The sequence below is a fragment of the Vigna unguiculata genome, chromosome 9 (assembly GCF_037176805.1).
Source record: "Vigna unguiculata cultivar grain cowpea cultivar isolate G323 ecotype 2 chromosome 9, ASM3717680v1, whole genome shotgun sequence".
NCBI lineage: Eukaryota > Viridiplantae > Streptophyta > Magnoliopsida > Fabales > Fabaceae > Vigna > Vigna unguiculata.
This window is the reverse complement of record NC_140800.1, coordinates 33,579,477-33,601,322: the sequence shown is the minus strand read 5'-3', so window position 1 is coordinate 33,601,322 and position 21,846 is coordinate 33,579,477. Positions and strand designations below refer to the sequence as shown.

Here is a 21,846-nt window from a genome sequence, read left to right as displayed (position 1 = left end):
TTTTTCAAAAATATTATGCAAACTTTCAACAATAGAACAAAAGTATATCAATAATGATTCAAAAGTAAATTTAATATTTTGTAATCTAATTCCTTGAATAAATATTTGCTTGGAAATTTTTAAGAAAATAACATTATTAGTGTTATGGAAAAATTAAACTGATCTTCTTTATTTATTTATTTTTAATTTATATGACTAAAATTTGTTTCTTTTATTTCTTGGACAAATGTTTTTAGGCTTATTACTTTCTTTTTCATTTCAAATGTATAACTATGATTTTTTTTTCTTATTTCTTATACAATATTTGATATGCTATCACTCATGCGCGTGAATTGTATCATGAAAATAATATTTGAGACATCACAATTATGTAAATCAAAAAGACAATATCATACTCCAGATTCCATATACATTAGAACTGCACAATGTGAATTTTGAGAAGATACAAAAAAACCAAAATTTCGCATTGATGACACAAAAAGAGGAATGTGTCCTTATGTGTGTGAGTTAATCATTATATATTTTTTATCATTATTGATAAAATATATATTTTTTATTTATATTGTTATAATTATTTTTGTTGTTATTAATTATTGATTTTTAAATTTTTCTCTATAAATGTTAAGGAGACTATTTTTTCTTTGTGGATATTAACAAAAAACATTTCAATTGACTTTTGACTTTATTAATTTTATCTTGATGTCTTCAATATTTTTTTTTATCATTGTGTTTTTTTTAGGATTTTGGTTGAATACTTGTTCAATATAATTGTGGTGAACCAAATCAACCTAAGGTGAATTCCTTGTTATTTGGATTACCAATTTTTTGTTTTTCCATCTAAATTAAAGTGTGTTGATTTTAAGACCATAATTAAGATAAAATTGATGTGTAAATTATTTATGTTGTAAATTAATTTCACAAATAAATCCAGTAAAGTGAATTATCTTTTAATATGAATTTCAATAAAAAATTCATGCATTTCTTTTCGATTATCATATTTTTTATATTTTTATATAAATATAGAATGACATATGAAGATTAAATAGTAACAAAAAAAATGGAGAAGACGAAGATAGATTGAAAAGATCAAATTTATAATTACATTTATTTATAAGGAAAAAAAAATTAAACTTTAGCTATGCATGTATAAAAACAACAAACAAACATAATAACAAAGTCTTTAAACAATAAGGTTCAAGAAAAGAAGAGTTAAGATTGTTTTATCTAAGAATCTAAATTAGGAAAGAAGAGTGTTGTAATTAGTTAAATAACTATTTTTTAGATAATTTACTTAATTAGTTAAAAAATCAGACATATGTGAATAAATATAAAATTATCGACCTTTTAGACTACAAAAAAAGTAAAGTTTTACATTACATTCCCTTAAACTCAAGCTTCAAAACAAAGAGTGAACCCTCAAAATGTATGACATTTGTGTTTGATAGTTAACCATGACAAGCCTCACAAAATAATGGCTTAAAACACCAATGAGGAAAATAAGTTGATAAAGTGCTTTGATTATAAATTAAGAGGGTAATTTTGACATTTTGAAATAAAAAATCTTGGGTGAAGTGAATAACAAAGGGCTTACAAATAACAACTGCGTATGTTTTCTAATGGATTCATGAAATGGGGTGTAGAAGAAGTAATAGAAATGAAAGGCCCAAAACCAAAAGGAGGAAACGAACAAAAAAAGAGAGTAAGAAGGTAGGATCCACGCGTTCGCGGGAAGCGTAAGGTGAAGAGGGAGATGACATCCACGGAGTGAGAATGTGCCTTATAAATGGCGTTCACGCCGTGCCGGTCGAAATTTGTCACAGCCAATCATCTTCTCACTTCCTCCTACTCCACTCTCTCACTCACCACACACACATACACACTCACACACTCTTCATTCAACCCCAAAACCCTTCCGAAATCCCAATCCCAATCCCCTATTGTCCTTCTTCTCCCCTTTCCAATTCTCGTTATTACAATTTTTTCAATTCTAGGGTTAGGGATTTCCTCCTCATCTCATTCTACCTTTTTCCTTCCCTTTCACTGATTCTCCCCCGCTCTACTCCCTGCTGACGTGGGCCCACCGTCATCGCTTCTCGCTTCATGGAGGCCACGGCCGCCGTTGCCGCCGCCGCCACTGCCGCCGCCGTACGCGGTGCCTCGCTCCAGATGCCGCCTCCGTCCCGCAAAGAGTGGCGCGCTGTCTCCGACCATCACCATTCCGCCCGGAACCCAGACGACGAGGTACTTGTTTGGCGTGTAAACACTTGGCATTGTCTCATTCTTGGTTCGGGAGTAATGGGGGATGTGCGTTTTGAAAATTTAGTGTTTTACTTTGTTAGCGATCGAGAGAACGAGATGATTCGTTTTATTGTCTAATTTTAGTTTAGGTTTACAGCATTTGTTAGTTCTTACCTCACCAAATTGGGATTAGGGTTTAATAGTGTTGTTTGACGCGATATGTTTTTCCTCTTATCGTTTTCTAAGCTTAGGTGTTCTTGGGTTTCTCTAATGTCTTGTTGTTAAAGTAAACCTCAAAGCGAATGGAACATTCTTTTTCTCGAGGTGAACAGACTTGATTCTTTCAATTGCGATATGGCTAGTTACTTTTATAGGAAGGGTGGTTTAATCAAAGCTGTTAAAAAACAATGAGCTCCAGCAATGTGCACAACACGGTAAACCAGGCGCCAGTTTTTAGTCTAACAAGTCAATGTTACGTACAATGTACCCATTTGATCTTGATGTTTAAAATTACGGCAATACTGGGTATAGACTCTTGGTTTGATCAACAGATTTCAGGTTTTCGACGTATGAGTATTCCATTTTGATTGGTTATCTCTGTATCTATGGATGTGGCTCTTAAAACTTCTTTTATTTGTTCAATGACATCTGCTGATGTACAGGAGTTAGACAATGCCAAATTAGGGCAATCAGACGAGAGAACCATATATGAGGTAAGGTGATGGTATGAGAATAGCTTTTTAGTTTTAAGGAATTAAGAACCTGAAGATGATTTTGTCCTGTTTTCAAGGTGCAGCAAGGAAGAGAGCCTCTTGATGTTGATTTTTGTTCTATAACAGTGGATGGAACACTAGACAATGATATTTTGCAGCAACAGCTTCATAATGTTGTTAGACAAAGGCAGGAGCTATTGCAAATGGAGATTGACCTAAAGGCTCAAATAATTGCTAGAACTGAGATAATGGACATGCGAAACAGCTTTGATGCTCAGCTCAAGGACAATGTTAATAATACCACCAAGCTGCAGGTGCAAATCTATCCTCATCATGAGAAAGAAATTGGATTTTCTCATTTTTTTACTACAACTACATGGTTTTACTTTTAATTGCGCCTTTTTATGATAACAGCTGTGTTAAGTTTCTATTGTTGTAATAGTTTGGTGCATCAGAAGCAGCTGTTTTCATTAATTATTACTAATATCTAAACGGGACATTTTATACTTGAAATATCTGTTTTAACTTACATTATTCGTCTACTCTAAAATTTGTTTAAATGGTTTTGCAGGAGCAACTTTGTGAAAGGGAGCGTACAATTCATGACCTTGAAAGGAAAATGGAAGAGAAAGAGAGAGAGCTGCATGCTATTAAATTAGACAATGAAGCAGTCTGTTGAATTTCTACTTTCCTTTTCTTATTTTAAGTTTTCCTGGATGTTAATTTCGGTGGTCAATGTTTTAAGTTATAAGTTATACATGCTGATCTATTCAATTTCATGTTAGGCATGGGCCAAACAAGACCTCCTCCGTGAGCAAAACAAAGAGCTTGCAACTTTCAGGTTTTTTCTATTGCCTGAATTATTGGATGTTTAGGTTTTCTTCTGGACTTCTTTTATTACAGAGTTAATCCTTTTTCAGAATGGAGCGTGATCACTCAGAAGCCGAAAGAGCTCAGCATATTAAACAAATACATGATCTACAAGAACATATTCAAGAAAAAGATAGGCAGCTTATTGAGTTGCAGGAACAAGTATGGAGTCTTCATTTGTTTTATCATTTGTTTTTTGAATACTTTTTTTTTCTATTTATTTAGTCTTAAACGAATTAATGTGGATTCTTTATTTCAGCATAGGGGTGCTCAAGAGACCATTATGTTTAAAGATGAGCAGTTAAGAGAGGCCCAAGCATGGATTGCTCGTGTTCGAGAGATGGATGTTTTCCAATCAACAACAAACCAAACATTACAAGCTGAATTGCGAGAGCGCACAGAGCAATACAATCAGCTTTGGATGGGTTTTCAGAGACAGGTTGATCTACCAAACTTTTTTGCCTTCTCAGATTAAGTTTGCTCGCATTGGTACACACGAAATAATTTTTTATTTGTGGCATCCCTTTCAGTTGTGACCCAAATAATTCATATTCGCCAAGTGATTTATTGTTGTGATTTGGTGCTGCCCTTTAATAATGGATGTAAACATTAGGCTTGGCTTTAGTTTGCAGAGATGGAAAGAGTTCATTTGCATACTATTCAACAACTACAGCTTGAACTGGCTGATGCAAGAGAGAGGAGTGGAACTTACAATGATGATTCAAGAATGTCCCAAATGAATTCTAAAAGTAATGCTACTCAATTTGGTCATGAAAATGGAAGTCAATTTGACTTAAATGGAAGCAATGCTTCAGGTGGAAATAATGGTCTCCTTCCAAATGAAAGCACTGATAACGGTGTACCATTTTCATCAACTGGCAATGCATCAATCCAGGTTGGGTGCTATAATTCATAGAAAGAACTTTGGGAAACGTTCTTCGTTGCTAATTTTAGATGCTGCATTGCAAATTTTATCTTATATATATATTTTTTTAAATTAAATTTTAATCTGTAGGGATAGAATATCTATTGTTTTGGTTTTTTGACTGCTTAACATATTGTTATATAATATATATTGGTTGTGTGTAGGATGTCTTTAATTCTTAACATTTGAAATCTGTTGTCCATGATTACTTAATTTGAGATAGCTTACAAAATTATCTTAACTGAAGTTCTACTACTCATTCCCTGGAGTTGTTTAATTAGATGAGATATAGATAGAAGCAATTTTTTTTTTATTTGTTAGATTTCGGCGTTTTTTTAATGAGAACATTTTAATAATACTGTTACTGGAAAAAAAAATTCATGCAGAATATTTTATGAACATGTGTATTCAATGTGTTTTTTTCATATTTTTTGCCAACTTGCTAACTAAAGTTTAGGTGGAAGTTCATGTATTTCTTTGTTAAAATAGTGACCTTGTTTAATTTGTTCAATCCAATCATCCCTTTAACTTGGTATTTGACGTCGAAGTTGATGGTGTTTGTGAATGATATTGGATTGCAAGAAAGAGAAGGAGAGTCTGTTTTTCTTTGTGTGAATTGATGGTTTTTTGCAAGACGAGGAAATAACAATTGAGGAATAGGATAATATGTGATGGGTACCAATATTCTAGGCTGAAAGTTAATTCATTATTGAGGGTTTTGGTTTGAAGAACTAAGATTGATCTATTCATTTATATCAGTATTTTAGTTGCCAAAGATATAGACAGTTATTGAGGAAGTAGTGGTGCTTGAGTGCATGCACAATGCTAGAAAGTTATGAGATCTAATTGACTTATTTAGAGTGAACGTACATGGATATACCAGTGTCTGTCTTCATTGAAATGGCTTGATTAGACAACGAATATCTTATCCCTTTTGTATTTTTTTGTTCCAGACTGAACATGTTCCTGGTGTCCCTATTACACCATCATCTTTACTTGTCCAACCATCGTACCTTCCACATGGCCAAGTAACTGCATTGCATCCATTTGTTATGCACCAACAAGGAGTGCCCAATTCTGTTGCATCACATGTTCCTCAATCACATGTTGGACATTTTCATCCGGTGCCCTCAATATCACCTGTGCAGCAGTGGCAGAGTCAACAGGTATCAGAAGATACCTACATTTAAGCTCTCTGCATTTCTATCTGTATTTTAACTGTGTTTACTTATAGTTGTTTCTTCAGTCTGTATCAGAGGGTTCGCAATTACCCATACAGGAACATCCTTCGTCTTCTCAGACTGATCAGAATTTGATGCGATCGGATGCTAAGTTCAGTTATGAAATGTCTGTTAATGGGCAAACTCTTCGTAGAGACTATCTGGATGCTCACATTCAGCAAGGCGAGGGGGCACCAACTGTTATTTCTTCAGTTACCACTGAAACCCAGGTTAATGATTGTTATTATCTTTTTATGCTATTTCCCAAGACTTTAGTAGAATACTGATGATAATTTTTGAATTTTTCTAAGGTTCTTCAGTCAGTTGATAAGGGTCAAATTGTTGCTTCCCCGCAGGATCAGAGCATGCAACAAATTTCTTTACAGTTCTCTGAGGCCTTGCGATTGAACTCTTTTGAGCCAAATGGCGAAATTAAGGTTTGTTGCAAGTTTTAAATTTGGTCGCATGTCTGATCTTTTTGGTTTGAAATAAGGAGGTTAGATCGACTACTAATTTTGTTCCATTGTAATTGTTTGAAGAAGTCTAGATATTTTAGTTGTATGTACCAACTGAAAGTACAAGGTTGTTTCTGAAAACTTTTTTGAAAAGCGCAATAGGGTAAAAATCATTGATTTTAACTTAGTAAAAATTCAAATGTGAATACTTTTTGATTCATTTTGAAGACAAACGCTTTTACAGGAGCTTTTCACCATGTAATAAGTTGTTTTTTAAGTAGGTTACAAATCACTTGGTTTTTCTTTTAAAAACAGTGCTGAATATAAAGTACTTGAAAAAAGCATCTGAAAACTGTGTCTGATCTGGCCCCTCTTGTGGCTGATAAGACGAAAGCTAATTTTCACTTCTTGAAGATTCAAATTTTTTCTTTGATCTGGTTACTGTTACAGCTGAAAAGATAAATTGTAACCCTTTTTTTCCCTTATCCAGGAGCCAAATTCTGTGACATTATCTAATGATGGGCCTGATGACCAAGTGTTATTGTCTGAGCAAGCAAGTTCTGCAACAAATGCATCCCCTGTCAAAAGCCAATCAGTTAATCATGATGAAATGATTCAGAACAATTCTACTGATTCTGTCTTGTCTGAAGTTTTCACATCTTCTGGATCAACGGCTTCATCAACGATTACAAAGACATCAGAGACTGCTCTCCTTGATGAAAAATCATTATTAGCCTGTATTGTTCGTACTATTCCTGCTGGTGGTAGAATTCGAATTAGTTCAACGGTTAGTGAGCTTTAAATGTCAACTGTCAGTTACAACAAAAATATGCTTTTCTTCTCCCTGGCTAACTTGATGTAACTTGTGTAATGTTTCAAACAGCTCCCTAACAGGCTGGGCAAGATGCTTGCACCTCTACATTGGCATGATTACAAAAGGAAGTATGGGAAGTTGGATGATTTTGTGGGTAGCCATCCTGAAGTAAGTTTTTAATTTCAGTTTGAGTGTCTAGACATCAAATTAATGGTTACAATAAAATATGATTAGTCATAATTTTGACGAAAAACAGCTTGATTAGAGAGATTGTTATTGGACAACATAATTTGATATGAACCACTCAACCATCGAAAACTCAAAATCAACTTGTCAAAAGTTCTGCATATCTTGCATTTTCTTTTAATTATATGCATGTCACGTTTGTATTGTTGACGATGGGTTTGCATCAAAGTCTGATAAGTTTTCTTCCTTTTAATATTTTCAGTTATTTTTGATTGAGGATGACTATATTCAGCTCCGAGAAGGTGCACAGAAAATGGTTGCTGCAACTGCAGCAGTTGCAAAAGTTGCAGCAGCAGCGGCTGCCTCAACTCCTTATTCTTCATATATGTCCACTGTGGCAGTTACACCAATGGCTCAGTCTCATCGCATGAAAAAAGTTCCTTCAATTGATTCCAAAAATATCAAAAGTGACAAAGCACTTCAAGAATATGCAGTCATCTCTTCTAATTTGGGGGATGATTCTCTAAAATTGTCAGTCATGCAGCATCAACAATCTAATGGTCCAGGCTTCAGTGTTTCTGGAGGTCTGTCTAATGTCAAGATTTTGAGTAAATCTAAGGATTCTCGGGAAATGGATGGCCCTGAAAGTAGGATTGTCCAGTCTGTTGGCAATGGGGGCAGTGCCCAAATTTCTGGCTCAGCAAATGGAAGGCTAGTCTCAAGCTTTACTTCTAAACAGCAGACCAGGTATGACTCAATAACATCTGTCATGACGTGGTTTGTCTATTATGAGAAAAAGGTTGTTGAACTTACTGACTGTTGTATGACAGGGCAACTGGTGCTGTGTACCCTTCTCGGAGATAGTAAGTCTTCTTTTTCGTACTTAAACATGTTAATTACATTTCCTTTAAATTTCCATATACGTGTTAAATGTGTTGTCTGCTTCGGTTTGGCATGGATGAATTAGTATTAATTATTATTGTCATTGCTCATTAATTTCTGAATTGTTGGAATAAACTCCTGTGTCTTTCCTCTCTTTTAACCCCCTTACCAGGGGCTACTGTTACTTTTGCATTTAAGTATTTTTAAGATGTCCCCCAATGTACCAAGTAATTAATCTCTTTCTAGTCCTTGTAATAAATATTAGTCAGTGTTATTATTTATATTGCATATATGTGCATTTGTCAGCCTCTATTGGAGAGAGACGCACCTGTGCGGGATTTTTGTTTTTAAAACCAATGAATGAATTTTGAATTATTCCTGGGGGGTGTTAGGTTTTTACTAATGGAGAATGTAACATCATTATATTCAACTTTCCTTGTCCGAGACCAATGTAGTGTGATTTTCAATTTTTACTATTGCGAAAATATAACAATGCATTGCAGGATACGAGTTTACTAAGTTATATTCCAATTCACGGATTGCTGGAGTGAGCTATGTAATGTATATTTTGGCAATAGTATGAAAGTGCGATGCATGAATTCATAATTTGATTTACTGTTGAATTGACAGGGAAGATGGATGGGCGTGTAGATTATCCTGTCTGACCAGGATGCGGATGAAAACATACAAGAGATATTTATGGGGTTTGTGGGAGAATGTTTTTTGAAGCATTGACGGAGTAATCTTTTGCCCTGGCCTAATTATGATTTAAAGTTGCCGGTGCTATCTCCAGTTTCTGTAGTAATTTATTATTCTCCCTGCTGTTACAATTCAGTGTGCTTTCATTAATGTGGGCCTCTTGCTGTGGTATTCTTGCATACATTGCATCTCATAACTATCATTTTTTTGGTGAATGCTTGAAAGATTAATCAACATAGTTAACCGTCTTAGTTTGCATCCTCCTTCTTTGTCCTTTCCATATTTATTTACTTGGTCAATATCTCTGTCTAACAACCTTCCAGCTTGGGCGTGTTACGTCTTTTATCATTTGTGTTGACCTTTAAGGGATATCTGAACATTTCATATTCAAAATTAAATTATGTTAAATACTTGCTATTAAGAATCACTCATCTACGTCTTCTAACTGGCCTTGGTAGGGTTTTTTCGTTGTTGAGAATTATGATTCTGAACGCGAATAATTATTAGAACGATTAATCTTATTTGGTTGAATTAGGTATTTACACTAACTTCCTTGAGTGTTAGTTTCACAAATTGTAGGCGGGTAGCTTTTGGAAATGTAAATAGAAGAACATTCTAACGTTTAATTTTTAATAGTTAATATTCAGGTATGATCAATATCGGGAAAATTGTAGTTTTAATTCCAATGTATTAGATTGTAAATATTTAAAAGAAACCAAGAAGAGATATTTCTGTTCGAAACTAAAATTTTCATTATTTTTATTAAAATAAAATGACAGTTTTATCGTAGAATTAAGAAATAAGACATTTACAACTTGATGGTTCTGTATAATAATTATTTTACCGCATGCCTCCTACACATATATTGAGTTAAGTTGAAGTATTTCTTGGTGATATAGTTCAATGGTGGACGTATGTCAAGTTATTTAGATCATAATTATCAAATCCTCTGTTTAAATTATGTCATTTTAATGGACGTTGTTATTGCGAGAGAGAACATAGTTTAATAGATTCCCATACACACTTCAAAGAATATTTGGCATCAGCCTTCTCTAAGGTAACGCTTTTGTTCTTTTGTTCTCTAAGGTAAGTTTAACGGTTTTGTAATCATTGTGATATATTTTTTTGAATGAAGGAAATTTTATAGGATGCGTTACAAGAATTAGTGAGTCATACCTCTTATACGAATGAAGAATAATTGTCTGAATTTTTTTTCAAGGATATACCAGAATAAGTTTTTCTCCACATTAATAGGAATTAAAATTATTTTATTTATAAGCTTTTTGATTTTTGAAGAAATTAGTTGTACATTTCATCTAATTTTATTTTGTTAAGAATTATTTATGAAATTTTTTATGTAAGTTATAAATTTGATATTAATTTTTTAAGATATGCGCATGATGTGACGATCTTCGCAATTTTTGAAAAAAATTGTTAATATATACCCAAACTTAAATGTAAACTAGTTTTATAATTGATTTTGTAAGTCATGAGTTTTTTTTATTCTATTATTATAACTTAATAATTATAAAATAATATTAATAGATTTTAATATTTTAATATTTGTATGAGAACAGAAACGCCAAAAATAAACAGTTATTTCAACAAAATATAAGATGCATTTTCCGTTTCTATATGAGTGAACAAATGTTGTGGGTGCTGTCCTCCCAGACAGTAATTTCTCTAAGACCAGCCAGGAACAGAATCTGAGCCAGTTTGGTTGCTTGATGGAGTATCTGGAAGATTGCCGAATCTGATTTGAGAAGCCTGATATATGGCAGCATTAGTACCAGGAAAGTTAACCATTGGTGCTCCAGGGATGGGTTGTTGCTGATAGAGGAAAAGTGGCATCTTATAGTTTTGCTCATTCATCTGCAAAGGCAACTTCGAAGAAGGGATGTCTGGTTGATGTAGAGACATTGTCACATGCTGTTGCTGCAACTGTTGTTGCTGATCATTCATTATCTCAAAGGGGAAGTTCGTAGAGAGATCGGGTTGTGGCTGAGACATAGCACCTTGGAGTTGGCGCATGCCTTGCCCCTGTTGCATAGTGGCATGGGATGAGACTAGCACAGTTTTCACATGTGAGGAAAAATTATAAAAAAAAAAAGGTTACGATCATATGATATGATGTGAGAACCTGAGATGGGGTCGGTGACTGAGAACCAGCATCAGCAAGTTTGGCCAGATAAGTCAAGTTATGCTGAAGTTTGGCTTGACATCTATATCATAACTCAGTGCATCAGTTTACTTATTAATGTCATAAAACAAAGAGAGAAATTCAAATTCAATAGCATCTTAAAATCACTCCCAACATTCAACAAATTAAGAAAAAGAGAATTTCAATCAAAGTAGTGGTAAATAGGTCTGAAATAGAAATAATGAGATTTGTATTTTTCTTATTCCTTCCATAGGTCTATATACACGAATTCCATCTACTTTTCACACTCAAATAATCTCAGTTTAATATAGATTCAATATTAACAATGGTTTGGGCTATTTTAGATTTTATGGGATTTCTTTAAAACAGGAACAAAGCATGATATCTGTTTGAAATTGAATATGTAATTCTATAATCACACCGTTCTGTAACCAAAGTGTATTATGTGGAGTTATTATACCAATATATCAATTGCATGTCATGGAATATGGCGGAAAGCTAATAGTCAGCTTTACCATAAGCAGATATCGTCACCAACAAATTGCAAAGTCTACAAGCAGTTGAAAATATTATCAAAAAATTTAGTATGTAAATAAAAAATAATATATGAAAATTAGCATAATATCAAGTCAACAGTTCAATTGCAGACAGAGATACAGTCACCGATCCAAGGAATTCTGCAAATCAATAGCCCTGTACCACAGCTAAAGCGGTCATTTAATAGCAGTTTATACAATTACTGTAGGTTAGACATGTAAAAATAGACAATTTGCATAATTTTTTACCACATAATGCATGTTTAAATATTGCCTTTGTTTCACTTCACAAGATTATATGCTATTGTTATGCAATTTGTCAGATGAGACAAGGTTTCACTAATGCAAATAATAGTAGTGGTCATAGAAAGCGAAATACAGTTTCAGGTATAGAACAGCTAATATTATGTTTATGTGGAAGTAGAAGGTTTCCATCGCAACCGCCATATAGGACTAAATGTTTTGCACGACGAAAAAGTATAAACGAAGAAAAAAAGTGCAACCGACATCTCTTCGTACTACCAAGAACCAACCATAAAGAAACAAGAAATAAATACAAATTAAATAGTTTTGGCTACTAACTGTGCTATTTCAGCAAACTTTCCCAGGTTTTGATATTCCAATATTGCCAATATCAGCTCCTTATTCTCCTCCAAGTACTGCACCAAGCATAACAATTTCTATATATGAGATAACTACCATAGATATTTCAGTGATCATGGCTTCAATAACCGAACATTTTTACCCAAACTGAACAAAATATACATTCACATACCAAAATGCATTATGCATTATGCATTTGTAATACAACTCTACACACCCTATGTTTATTTGCAAGAATTCATGTTCCCCATGTCACCATAGAGCAATATACATGACATGGACGAATTCCATGTAACAAGATAACACAGAAACACCATTTAATATTGAGGAAATACACAATTAACGCTGTGACGTTCATTCGGCCCAACAAAAGGCAAAAGAATAAACAAAACCTGAAAACCAGATCAATAACTTAGGGCACAAGGAAAAACAATGAGTGGAGCCCCAAACACATTTTGTGTCATTAACTAGGCATGGATTGAACAAGCAAAAGGCACAGCATCAAAAGATGACATTTTTATAAAACCCGGACATAAACATAAGCGCAGAGATAATATAGACGGTCAAAACTAAGGAACGTGAGAACGGTAATGAAACAGAGAAGTGAGCAAAGAAAAAAAAAGTTTGCACCTTTTGAATCTGTTCAGTGGTGAGGGTAGAAACATTAGGCAATGAAGGATCAGCGTTGAACATTTTCTTGTTTCTTCTTCACAGCAAGTAACCAAAAAAACAGAATCCAAAACAAAACCCTAACCCTTTCTCTTCTCCACAAACCACCCTTCCAAGTTCAAATGTGCAGTCTTCGCTGCTTTTCTTTTGTTTCGGTTTAAATAGAAGCGACTGTTCATTTTTTCATGCATTTTGTATTTTTTTTACCAAATTATTATAAACCTCATTTATTATTTTGAGTCAGTTTACTTTATATTTATTGCAGTTTTTTTTTCATCCTTACACTTGTTATTTTGAAATTTAAATTTTAAAATACTATCAATACACAAAATGTTTTTTCTAAATGTTAAAAAAAGAAAAAAAGTATGTATTTTGGAAATATTTACATCATATATTTCAAAGTATAAATCTAAAAATACTAGTAACAGTTATTGTCTTCTATGTTAAATTAATTTAATAAATTATTTTTCATCTTCTTTATATTTTTGTTTGTTTGTTTAATATATATATATATATATATATATATATATATATATATATATATATATATATTAACAACATATTTTCTTCTGAGTATAAAACAAATTTATTCAGTGCTTCTTTAAGTTTTCCGGGAAAGACATGCAAGCTTTTTTTTTCTTTTTTTTTGTTGATTGGTAAATAAAGTTAATTTTATAAAGAGTATACTTAATTTTATTAAGCTTTTTAGGGGTAGAATGCTAGTTATAGATAGCACTATGAAGGGGAATTTGTAAAAAAAAATAAAATCTCTATAATCAAAATAGTCGTCATAAGTTCTATATAAAATGATTTATTGATACCAAAATAAAAGGAGAAACTTTTAATATATTCCCCACGTTTCTCTCTAAAAATTCCTCCACAAATAGTGTGTGTCTAGGACACCAACTAATAACTGAATTAATGTTGATTTTAATCTGTAATACATATTAATTTCTCTATCTTCAACTTTCTTATTCGATTATATAACAACTTCCATAAAACAAGAGTTTTGGCTTTGTGAAATTTACCAGGATCTAATTTGGAACATCATATGAATATGTGAGAATAAATTTTTGAATATTGTCCAAACATATAATATCTTACAAAGAAGAAGAAAAATACCAAAAATTAGTATAAAACATTTACAGTTTTTAAAATAAAGTGAGCTTTCTCGTAAATTAAAACGTCATCCAACTAAAAATAAAATAAAAGAATTAGAATATTTTTGAAAAGTAGAAAAATCACTATGTTCTTAATTTGAAAAATAAGTTTGCATGAAATATTAACCAATTATACACATGGAAATTTACTTGAAAGTGAAGCCGATTCAATGCAAGCTTAAAAGAAAGTGAAGGAGCCTTTAATTTTAATAAATATAACGCTATTCCACATTATTCTGATAAAAAAACTGGCACTATGAATGGTAAAGTGGCTCACATTTCTAAGTCACTAGGTATCTCACAATAAATTATTTACAATAAAGAAGGTCATATATTTTTTTTCTTATAAGATAAGTCCAACAAAAAATACTTACGTGTGATGAAGAGTTTTACTTCCAAGCCGAACGGCATAACTCTCATCTCGAAACAAGTAAAGTTTACATAAACGATCTCACCAAGCATTTACTCGATCTCTTCCTGTGATATTTTTAAAATGATTACCATTTTTTTTAAATTCAAAATTATATTAATTATTTTTTTTATTTATACATTTTTTTTCACTTAATTTTTAATTAGTTTATAAATGTGGATTTGAGAAAACTTTCAAAGAATTTGTAGATGGATTTGACAAAACAAGAATAAATGTTGGTAAGGTAGGTCTTGTAGATGACAAAAAACAGCTTAGGCACGTTTTTAAACAACTGAAACATGTTATTCGTCAACTTCAAGAACCATATCTAAGTTCCAAATAGTCGTTGACGAGAGGAACAAACAACAAGCAAAAGATGACAATGAGCTGAATGTTGGTGTAAAGGATAAGAATGAGCAAGATGAACACCTAAAGCATGAACCACACAAGCATTTGAAGAGTTGTGCCAAGCAAACTCCGTTAAGAGTGAACAACAATAGATTTTTTGAAAGACAGTAAACCTTTTCTGGTGTTAACGACTCCCAACATTGTGTGGTGGATTGCTATACTGAAGATGAAGATGAGGAAGCACAAAATGTAAACATTGAATATCCACACAAATTACAGGAAAATAATTTGTATGTATGATTGAAGACGCACACGGTTCAATAGTCCTGCATTCGAACTCAATTTGCATCATATGGGAGGAAAATGTTTGTAATTACTTAAATATAGATGCCAATGTGGATGAAATTTTCTTGTATAAAACTAAGGAAAGAAATGACTAATGGTGATGAATTTTGTTATATATGTTGGGCACCACTTTTGTTTTATGATATTAGGCCAATTATTGGAACAATTTCTTATTATATGTAGTTTGATTTGAATAAAAGTAATTTGATTCCATTGTATTTAATATTTAGTTTATGAATTCATTATATTTTGTTTGTGATGTCATCATTTTTAGTATACCAGATATTAACTTTGTACAAGAAGAGTATGTCAGGATTACAGGTTTTAAAATTAAGACTTAAATATACATTTGGTCCCTATTTTTGTTGATTTTATTCAATTTGGTCCCTATTTTCGTTTTATGTTCAATTAGATCCTCATTTTCGTCAAATTGTGATCAATTTGGTCCTTTTCACTAACGGTGTTTAAATAGTTAATGTTTTTGAACAGTACATGCCACGTGTCAGCTCCTGGTTTTTTTTAATTTTTTTTTGATTTTTTTTAATTTTTTTTTTAATTTTTTTTAATTTCAAAAAAATGGTCCACGTGTCAAGTCATAATTGTGCCACGTGTCAGTTTGTGGTAGTATTATTTTTTTTGTTCAATTTAGTCCCTATATTCGTTATTTTTGTTCAATTTAGTCCCTATATTCGTTATTTTTGTTCAATTTAGTCTGACACTAAATTTAATATCTTTTATACAAATTATATTAATATCTTTTCTAAAATTGATCTTTAAATTTATTATTTTTTAAATTCAATTATAAATTATTAAATTTAATTATAAATTGAATAAATTCTTATATTTAATTTCTAAATAGAATATAATTATTTAAAATATTATGAAAATATAATTATTAATTTTTTTTCTAATATTTATATTCTAAAATATTTTTAAAATTGATATATAAAAATATTTTAAATATTCAAAATATTTTAGAAAAATAAACTAATATTTGTAAAATTAACATTTACATATAAAATATTTTAGATTTTAATATCTAAAATGCAATAAAAATATTAAATACTTTAAATTTAAATGTAAATTTTACAAATGTTAATATATATTTTTAAAATTTTAATAATTATATTGTAATAATATTTAAATAATTATATTTTAATAATATTTAAATAATTATATTTTAATAATATTTAAATAATTATATTTTATTTAACAATTGAATCTAAGAATTATATTCAATTAACAATTAAATATTATAATTTATAATTAAATTTAAAAAATAAGTAATAATAATGTCAATTTTAAAAATTAAATGATTCTATTTTCACAAAATTTGGGACTAAATTAAACAAAAATAATGAATATAGGGACTAAATTGAACAAAAAAAAAATACTATCAGAAATTGACATGTGGCACTGACATTGACACGTGGCACAATTGTGACTTGACACGTGGACACTTTTTTTGAAATTAAAAAAAATTAAAAAAAATTAAAAAAAAAATTAAAAAAAATTAAAAAAAAATCAAAAAAACCAGGAGCTGACACGTGGCATGTACTGTTCAAAAACGTTAACTATTTAAACACCGTTAGTGAAAAGGACCAAATTGACCACAATTTGACGAAAATGATGACCTAATTGAACATAAAACGAAAATAGGGACCAAATTGAATAAAATCAACAAAAATAGGGACCAAATGTATATTTAAGCCTAAAATTAATGTGCCAATTAATGTAACCGTTTTCCAGTGATAATAATTTTTTAATGTTATGATGTTTAAAATAGGGGTGAGCAGTTGTTGGATTGACTCGGATTGGGCAGATTCGGGTCTGATTTGCCCAATCCGAATTAATCTATATTTAATATTTCAATATTTAATCCGACCATTTAATTTATCGGGTTAATCAAATATGGATAAATTCGGATACGGATAATTTTGGTCGGGTTATTCGGGTGTGACATATATTAAATTAATTAAAAAGTTAATGATTAAATTTAAAATCTTACTCTCCTTAAATTTATTAAAAATATAAAATCAAAGATTTTTTTGATGAACAAAACCCACGAAACAAAATCCATAAATCACACAGAAGACATGGCACTGAACAAGCATAATATGCACAAAAGTAGATTAAACGAAACAATGATGCAGGAAGCAAAATCTTCTTCACACCAAAAATCAAATATTTAAATCATTTAACCCCATTACTAACAACCAGACCCATTTCAAGTCTCCCTTTACCTAAATCCTAAAATTCACAAACGCACAAACCACTCTTTCTCTTCTTCTCTCTCGATCCACAATGGCAGAGCGCGAGGCGGTCTCGCGGTGGGTAGTCTCGCGGTGGGCATGGCAGTGATAGGGGTTGTGGACGCCACTAAAGACCTTGCTAGGAGGAGAAAGGAATCCTGTCACAAAACTTGAGCGTCACACGATTTTGGAAATGCTAAAGGTTTTAGAGAAGAAATGGAAGGGCAGTTGCTTCGATAAAGGAATTGAAGTGGGTAAAGTAAATGGAAAGACAAATGGAAAGAGGAATGACTAACAGGAAAGTGGAGAAGAAATGAAAAAATAGGGGGCTGTAAAGGTTTTTCACGTTTTTCACAATTAAAGTACGGTCGAGTTGGGTATTGACAATTTTTTTTTTATCTGAATCCGACCGTTTGTATCCGTTTTAAATCCTTCAATCTTACCCGAATTCGTACCAAACCGACCCATCACCTATTTTTTCATTCGGATTGGTTGGGTTCGGTTGGCTTAACCATTTTTGCTCACCCCTAGTTTAAAAGACCTAGTTTAAAAGACAAGCAACACAATGTTATTATTTATAAAAAAAAATAAGTAAAACAATGTTATAAATGTGTCACTCAATGAATGAGTACAAAAAATAATATATGTTTGGTCCATAAATTCTAACCTATGATGAAAAGTTTTGTAAACTTAACGTGCCACATAAGAAATGAGTGTTTCATTCATGGAAAATTTCTTTCATTACTTTATGTTTTCTTCTTAATGATTTTGCCCAATCAATATATACCATTATATTCTGGAACATATAAAGTCCATCCACCATAATATGAACAATAGTAAGTGCTATCATGTTTGTACAAAAAGCCTAACTCAAAATGACAGATTTTGTAAACTAAACGTGTCACTTAATTAATGAATGAGTATTTAAATCATGACAAAATGACATGTGGCATGTACGAAGACGGTGTTAACGTCAACTTAACGGCAAAGACTAAATTACTAAATTGAACTTTTTTAAAGAATTAGAAGACCAAATTGAACCAAAAAATAATAAGGAGATCAAAATGAACCAAACCAACAAATTAGGATACCAAAATGTTAATTAAGCCTTGATTTAATTTATACTTACAAATTGACAAATTATTAATTTTATTCAATGAAAAAAATTGTTGTAATAACTAATTAACATTAGGCATATTTTTATTACTATTAATGTTAAGAATTATGCAAATTTAATTTAATTTGTATGATTAATTGGTTTTTTTAATTAATTAAATTTAATTATATTTTTCAAAAACCAAACATTATTAATATATCATATATTAATCGATAAAATTAGATTCACAATTTAATATTAATTGTTAAGTTACTAATTATTACTAATCAATATTTAATAATTCCAGACACAATTATATTATCTTAAAATAACAATTAAAAATTCATACTCAAATATTAACAAAAATTAAACTTAGATTTATTAAAAGAATGTTGTGGCATTCCTTTGATTTAGTTTAGTAATCGACACGTTGCATCGAAGTATGAACTCACATTTTATAATGAGTAATGTAATATTTTTCTCAACTCTTTTTCTTTTAACTTTTTTTTTCCTTTTTATTGAACATTTGCAAAGAAATTATCAATCAACTTACTACAACTAATCCATCACGAAAGTTTTAAACGATTTAATTATATATATATATATATATATATATATATATTTATTTATTTTTTTTTGTACTTATTTTATTGATTACAAATTAATGTTTTTATTTTCAGAATTACAATTTACTTTGAAATTTGTCTTTTACTTATACTCCTTATTTGTATCTTTCTATTTGTATTTATTGATTTCATTGATTACAAATTAATGTTTTCATTTTCATATTAATTACAATTTACTCTTAAATATGTCCTATACTTATACTTCCTGTTCATATTCTGTATGAGAATTGACCAAACAACATAAAAAAGAGAAGATGTTAACAATGAAATTTATTTCGAATTTATTAATGATTTTTGTTGTGTTTTTCTTTTTTCTTCAAAGCTCAAATAGTTTTAATATTATCTCGAAATATTGCAAGGAGGTCTCAAATAATGACCCAAATTTGGAGTATGATTTCTGTGTTGCATCTCTTGAAGACGCCTCTTCTAAGTTGCAGCCACCACCCACCAACCTCGAAACTTTGGTGGAAATTTCGATTCAACTTACTAAGTCTAACGGAACCAACGTGTTGTCCATCATTTCAAAGTTTTTGAAGGACAAAAGATTTGATACATACAGACATGCTTGTTTACAAGATTGTTCCAAACTTTACTCGGATTCCCTTTCGAATTTAGATCGTGCTTTGGTTGCTTTGAAGTCCAAAGATTTCGACACGGCTGCTACGATGTTGAGTTCTTCCATGGATAGTCCTAATACCTGTGAAGAACAATTCAATGAGAAAAAAGGTGAAAAATCTCCTTTAACAAAGAAAAATCAAGTCTACTCCCAACTCAATCTATTATCTCTAGTTTTACTTCAAATGTTTCATAAGCAACACCATTGATAAAGCATGTCATGAAAAATAATAATACACTCTAACTTTATAATGAGTAAGAAATTGAATACCATTTTTTTTTTCTCATCTCTTTTTCCTTCGTTTCACTTTTATTTGATTTTTTGTTTCACTTTTACTGAAACATTTTCAACGAAATTGTTAATCAACTTGTTAAAACTAGTTCATTAGAGAGATTTAAACAGTTTACTTAACATTATTTTACCTTTGTCTTTCTAAAAATTTTCATATGATAAATTATTCTTTTTCATATATTAAATACTTTTTAAATCAATATATTTTTCTATCTTTTTCTTCTTACGTATGCAATGTTATTTGTATTCATTCATCTATTTCAAATTACGAAGTTATATGTTTAGAAAAAATATTAAAATTTAAATTAGTACTAATGGAAATTACAATAAAATTACAAGTTTTATATCTTATAAATGGATAAAAATATATTGGTTTAGTGTATGTATTTTCATTGTTTTAATTAAATACTTACTAGGTACATTTATCAAAATTGTCATTATTTTTATCTTTGGTGATTAAAAACATTTTTATCCACTTGTTATACGAACTTTAATTTTGTTTTTGATAATTTTAATAATATGCACAGTTTTTTTTATCACATTTTTCTATATACGTAAATTTTTCTATATATTCGATTTTGCTATATTCGGTCACATCTCACATTTTTTAAGTTTTAAAACCTATAAATTTGAATATGCTATATTTAAATACACTCTACTCTTGTAATAAGTATAGAAGTGAATGTCCTTGTTGTCTCAGTTTTTTTTTTTTTTTATTACTTTTTCATTTTTATTTGATTTTTTTATTGAACATTTATAAAAAAATATTAATCAATTTACTAAAACTAGTTCGTTAGAAAGATTGAAGTAATTTAATTAACATGATTTTACTTTTGTCTTTCTAACAATTTTCATTAATAAATTATTCCTTTTCATATATTAAACACTTTTTAAATCAATATTTTTTTTTATCATTTTTTTCTCATGTTTACAATGTTATTTGTATTGATTTATCTATTTCAAATAATAAAGTTGTATGTGAACAAAATATATTAAAATTTAAATATTTAAATATTTATCTTTATTGTTATATAAAGATCTACCCGTGTGTGGATATTGACAAATTAATTTGGTTTGATCAACTAACATCGAATGGAACTTCGGTGGAAGGGCAGCCATGACAAGTATGGACTGTTTTACTGTAAATACAGAATCTTCAACAATAAAAATGAGTTGAATTGATGACTTGATACCCAAGTCATTTTACTCGTTGCCCTAAGACCGCACCTGCTCCAAAATTCTTATATTCACAGTAATATAATGTAACTAAAACCAAGCGCCCGATTTATTCCACTATAATCACGTGGGTGCACATGATCTCCCAGATAACATATAGACGATTGTGGCATAAGGTGACCATGGATGACTGAGATATGTAGGATAGCTACTCTTGGATGCTTATAGATCGGATGTGGCAAGGATCTGACAGTTGTGGATGAAAATGTTGGTGGTGTCATATATTGTATTATATGATAGTTCAACTTATGGTATATTCTGCTGTGTTTGTTTTACTGGTAAATATAAGGGTTAATTCCGGTTGCTGTAATAGTTTTTTTCACTCAATAATACTCAGTTTTTAACACAAACATTTAGTGTGCATATCCGTGCATATAAGTGCATATCAAGACCTAAGATCTTTATAATCTGTTGTGCAAATACTCAATTCTTATTACAAGGAGTAGTAAATTTGAAATTGGGAAGTTTAAGGAGTTGCTAATGGCTGAATTTGAAA

General features: G+C 30.7%; 3 protein-coding genes across 13 annotated transcripts; 2 read left to right on the top strand and 1 right to left on the bottom strand.

Moving 5' to 3' along the window:
• Positions 1 to 1,828: 1,828 nt before the first annotated feature.
• LOC114162592 (RNA polymerase II degradation factor) lies at positions 1,829 to 9,260 on the top strand. 10 transcript variants are annotated; one of them, XM_028046525.2, is made up of 16 exons: positions 1,829 to 2,241; positions 2,901 to 2,951; positions 3,035 to 3,265; positions 3,523 to 3,621; positions 3,737 to 3,792; positions 3,872 to 3,983; positions 4,081 to 4,260; positions 4,447 to 4,716; positions 5,700 to 5,912; positions 5,981 to 6,196; positions 6,278 to 6,403; positions 6,912 to 7,208; positions 7,305 to 7,403; positions 7,684 to 8,168; positions 8,252 to 8,284; positions 8,934 to 9,260. In XM_028046525.2, coding segments are annotated over exons 1-16 (2,610 nt in total). In that variant the 5' UTR covers positions 1,829 to 2,100; the 3' UTR covers positions 8,935 to 9,260. The 10 variants fall into 10 exon arrangements, with proteins under 10 accessions (XP_027902326.1, XP_027902331.1, XP_027902329.1 ...); XM_028046530.2 differs by having other exon boundaries at positions 1,835 to 2,241; positions 3,029 to 3,265; positions 5,993 to 6,196; positions 6,323 to 6,403; XM_028046528.2 differs by having other exon boundaries at positions 1,835 to 2,241; positions 3,029 to 3,265; positions 5,993 to 6,196; positions 6,287 to 6,403.
• A 1,319-nt stretch (positions 9,261 to 10,579) lies between these two features.
• Positions 10,580 to 13,089, bottom strand: LOC114164635 (GRF1-interacting factor 3-like). 2 transcript variants are annotated; one of them, XM_085666489.1, is made up of 4 exons: positions 12,933 to 13,089; positions 12,282 to 12,358; positions 11,139 to 11,224; positions 10,580 to 11,089 (listed from the first exon to the last, which is right to left on the bottom strand). In XM_085666489.1, exons 1-4 carry the CDS (start codon positions 12,993 to 12,995, stop codon positions 10,686 to 10,688), a joined length of 630 nt encoding a protein of 209 aa, XP_085522615.1. In that variant the 5' UTR covers positions 12,996 to 13,089; the 3' UTR covers positions 10,580 to 10,685. The 2 variants fall into 2 exon arrangements, with proteins under 2 accessions (XP_085522615.1, XP_027905173.1); XM_028049372.2 differs by having other exon boundaries at positions 10,580 to 11,042; positions 11,143 to 11,224.
• Positions 13,090 to 19,434: 6,345 nt separating this feature from the next.
• On the top strand, positions 19,435 to 20,107 carry LOC146883927 (putative invertase inhibitor). The gene has a single exon (XM_085666091.1). It carries the CDS (start codon positions 19,462 to 19,464, stop codon positions 20,029 to 20,031), a length of 570 nt encoding a protein of 189 aa, XP_085522217.1. The 5' UTR covers positions 19,435 to 19,461; the 3' UTR covers positions 20,032 to 20,107.
• Positions 20,108 to 21,846: the final 1,739 nt, after the last annotated feature.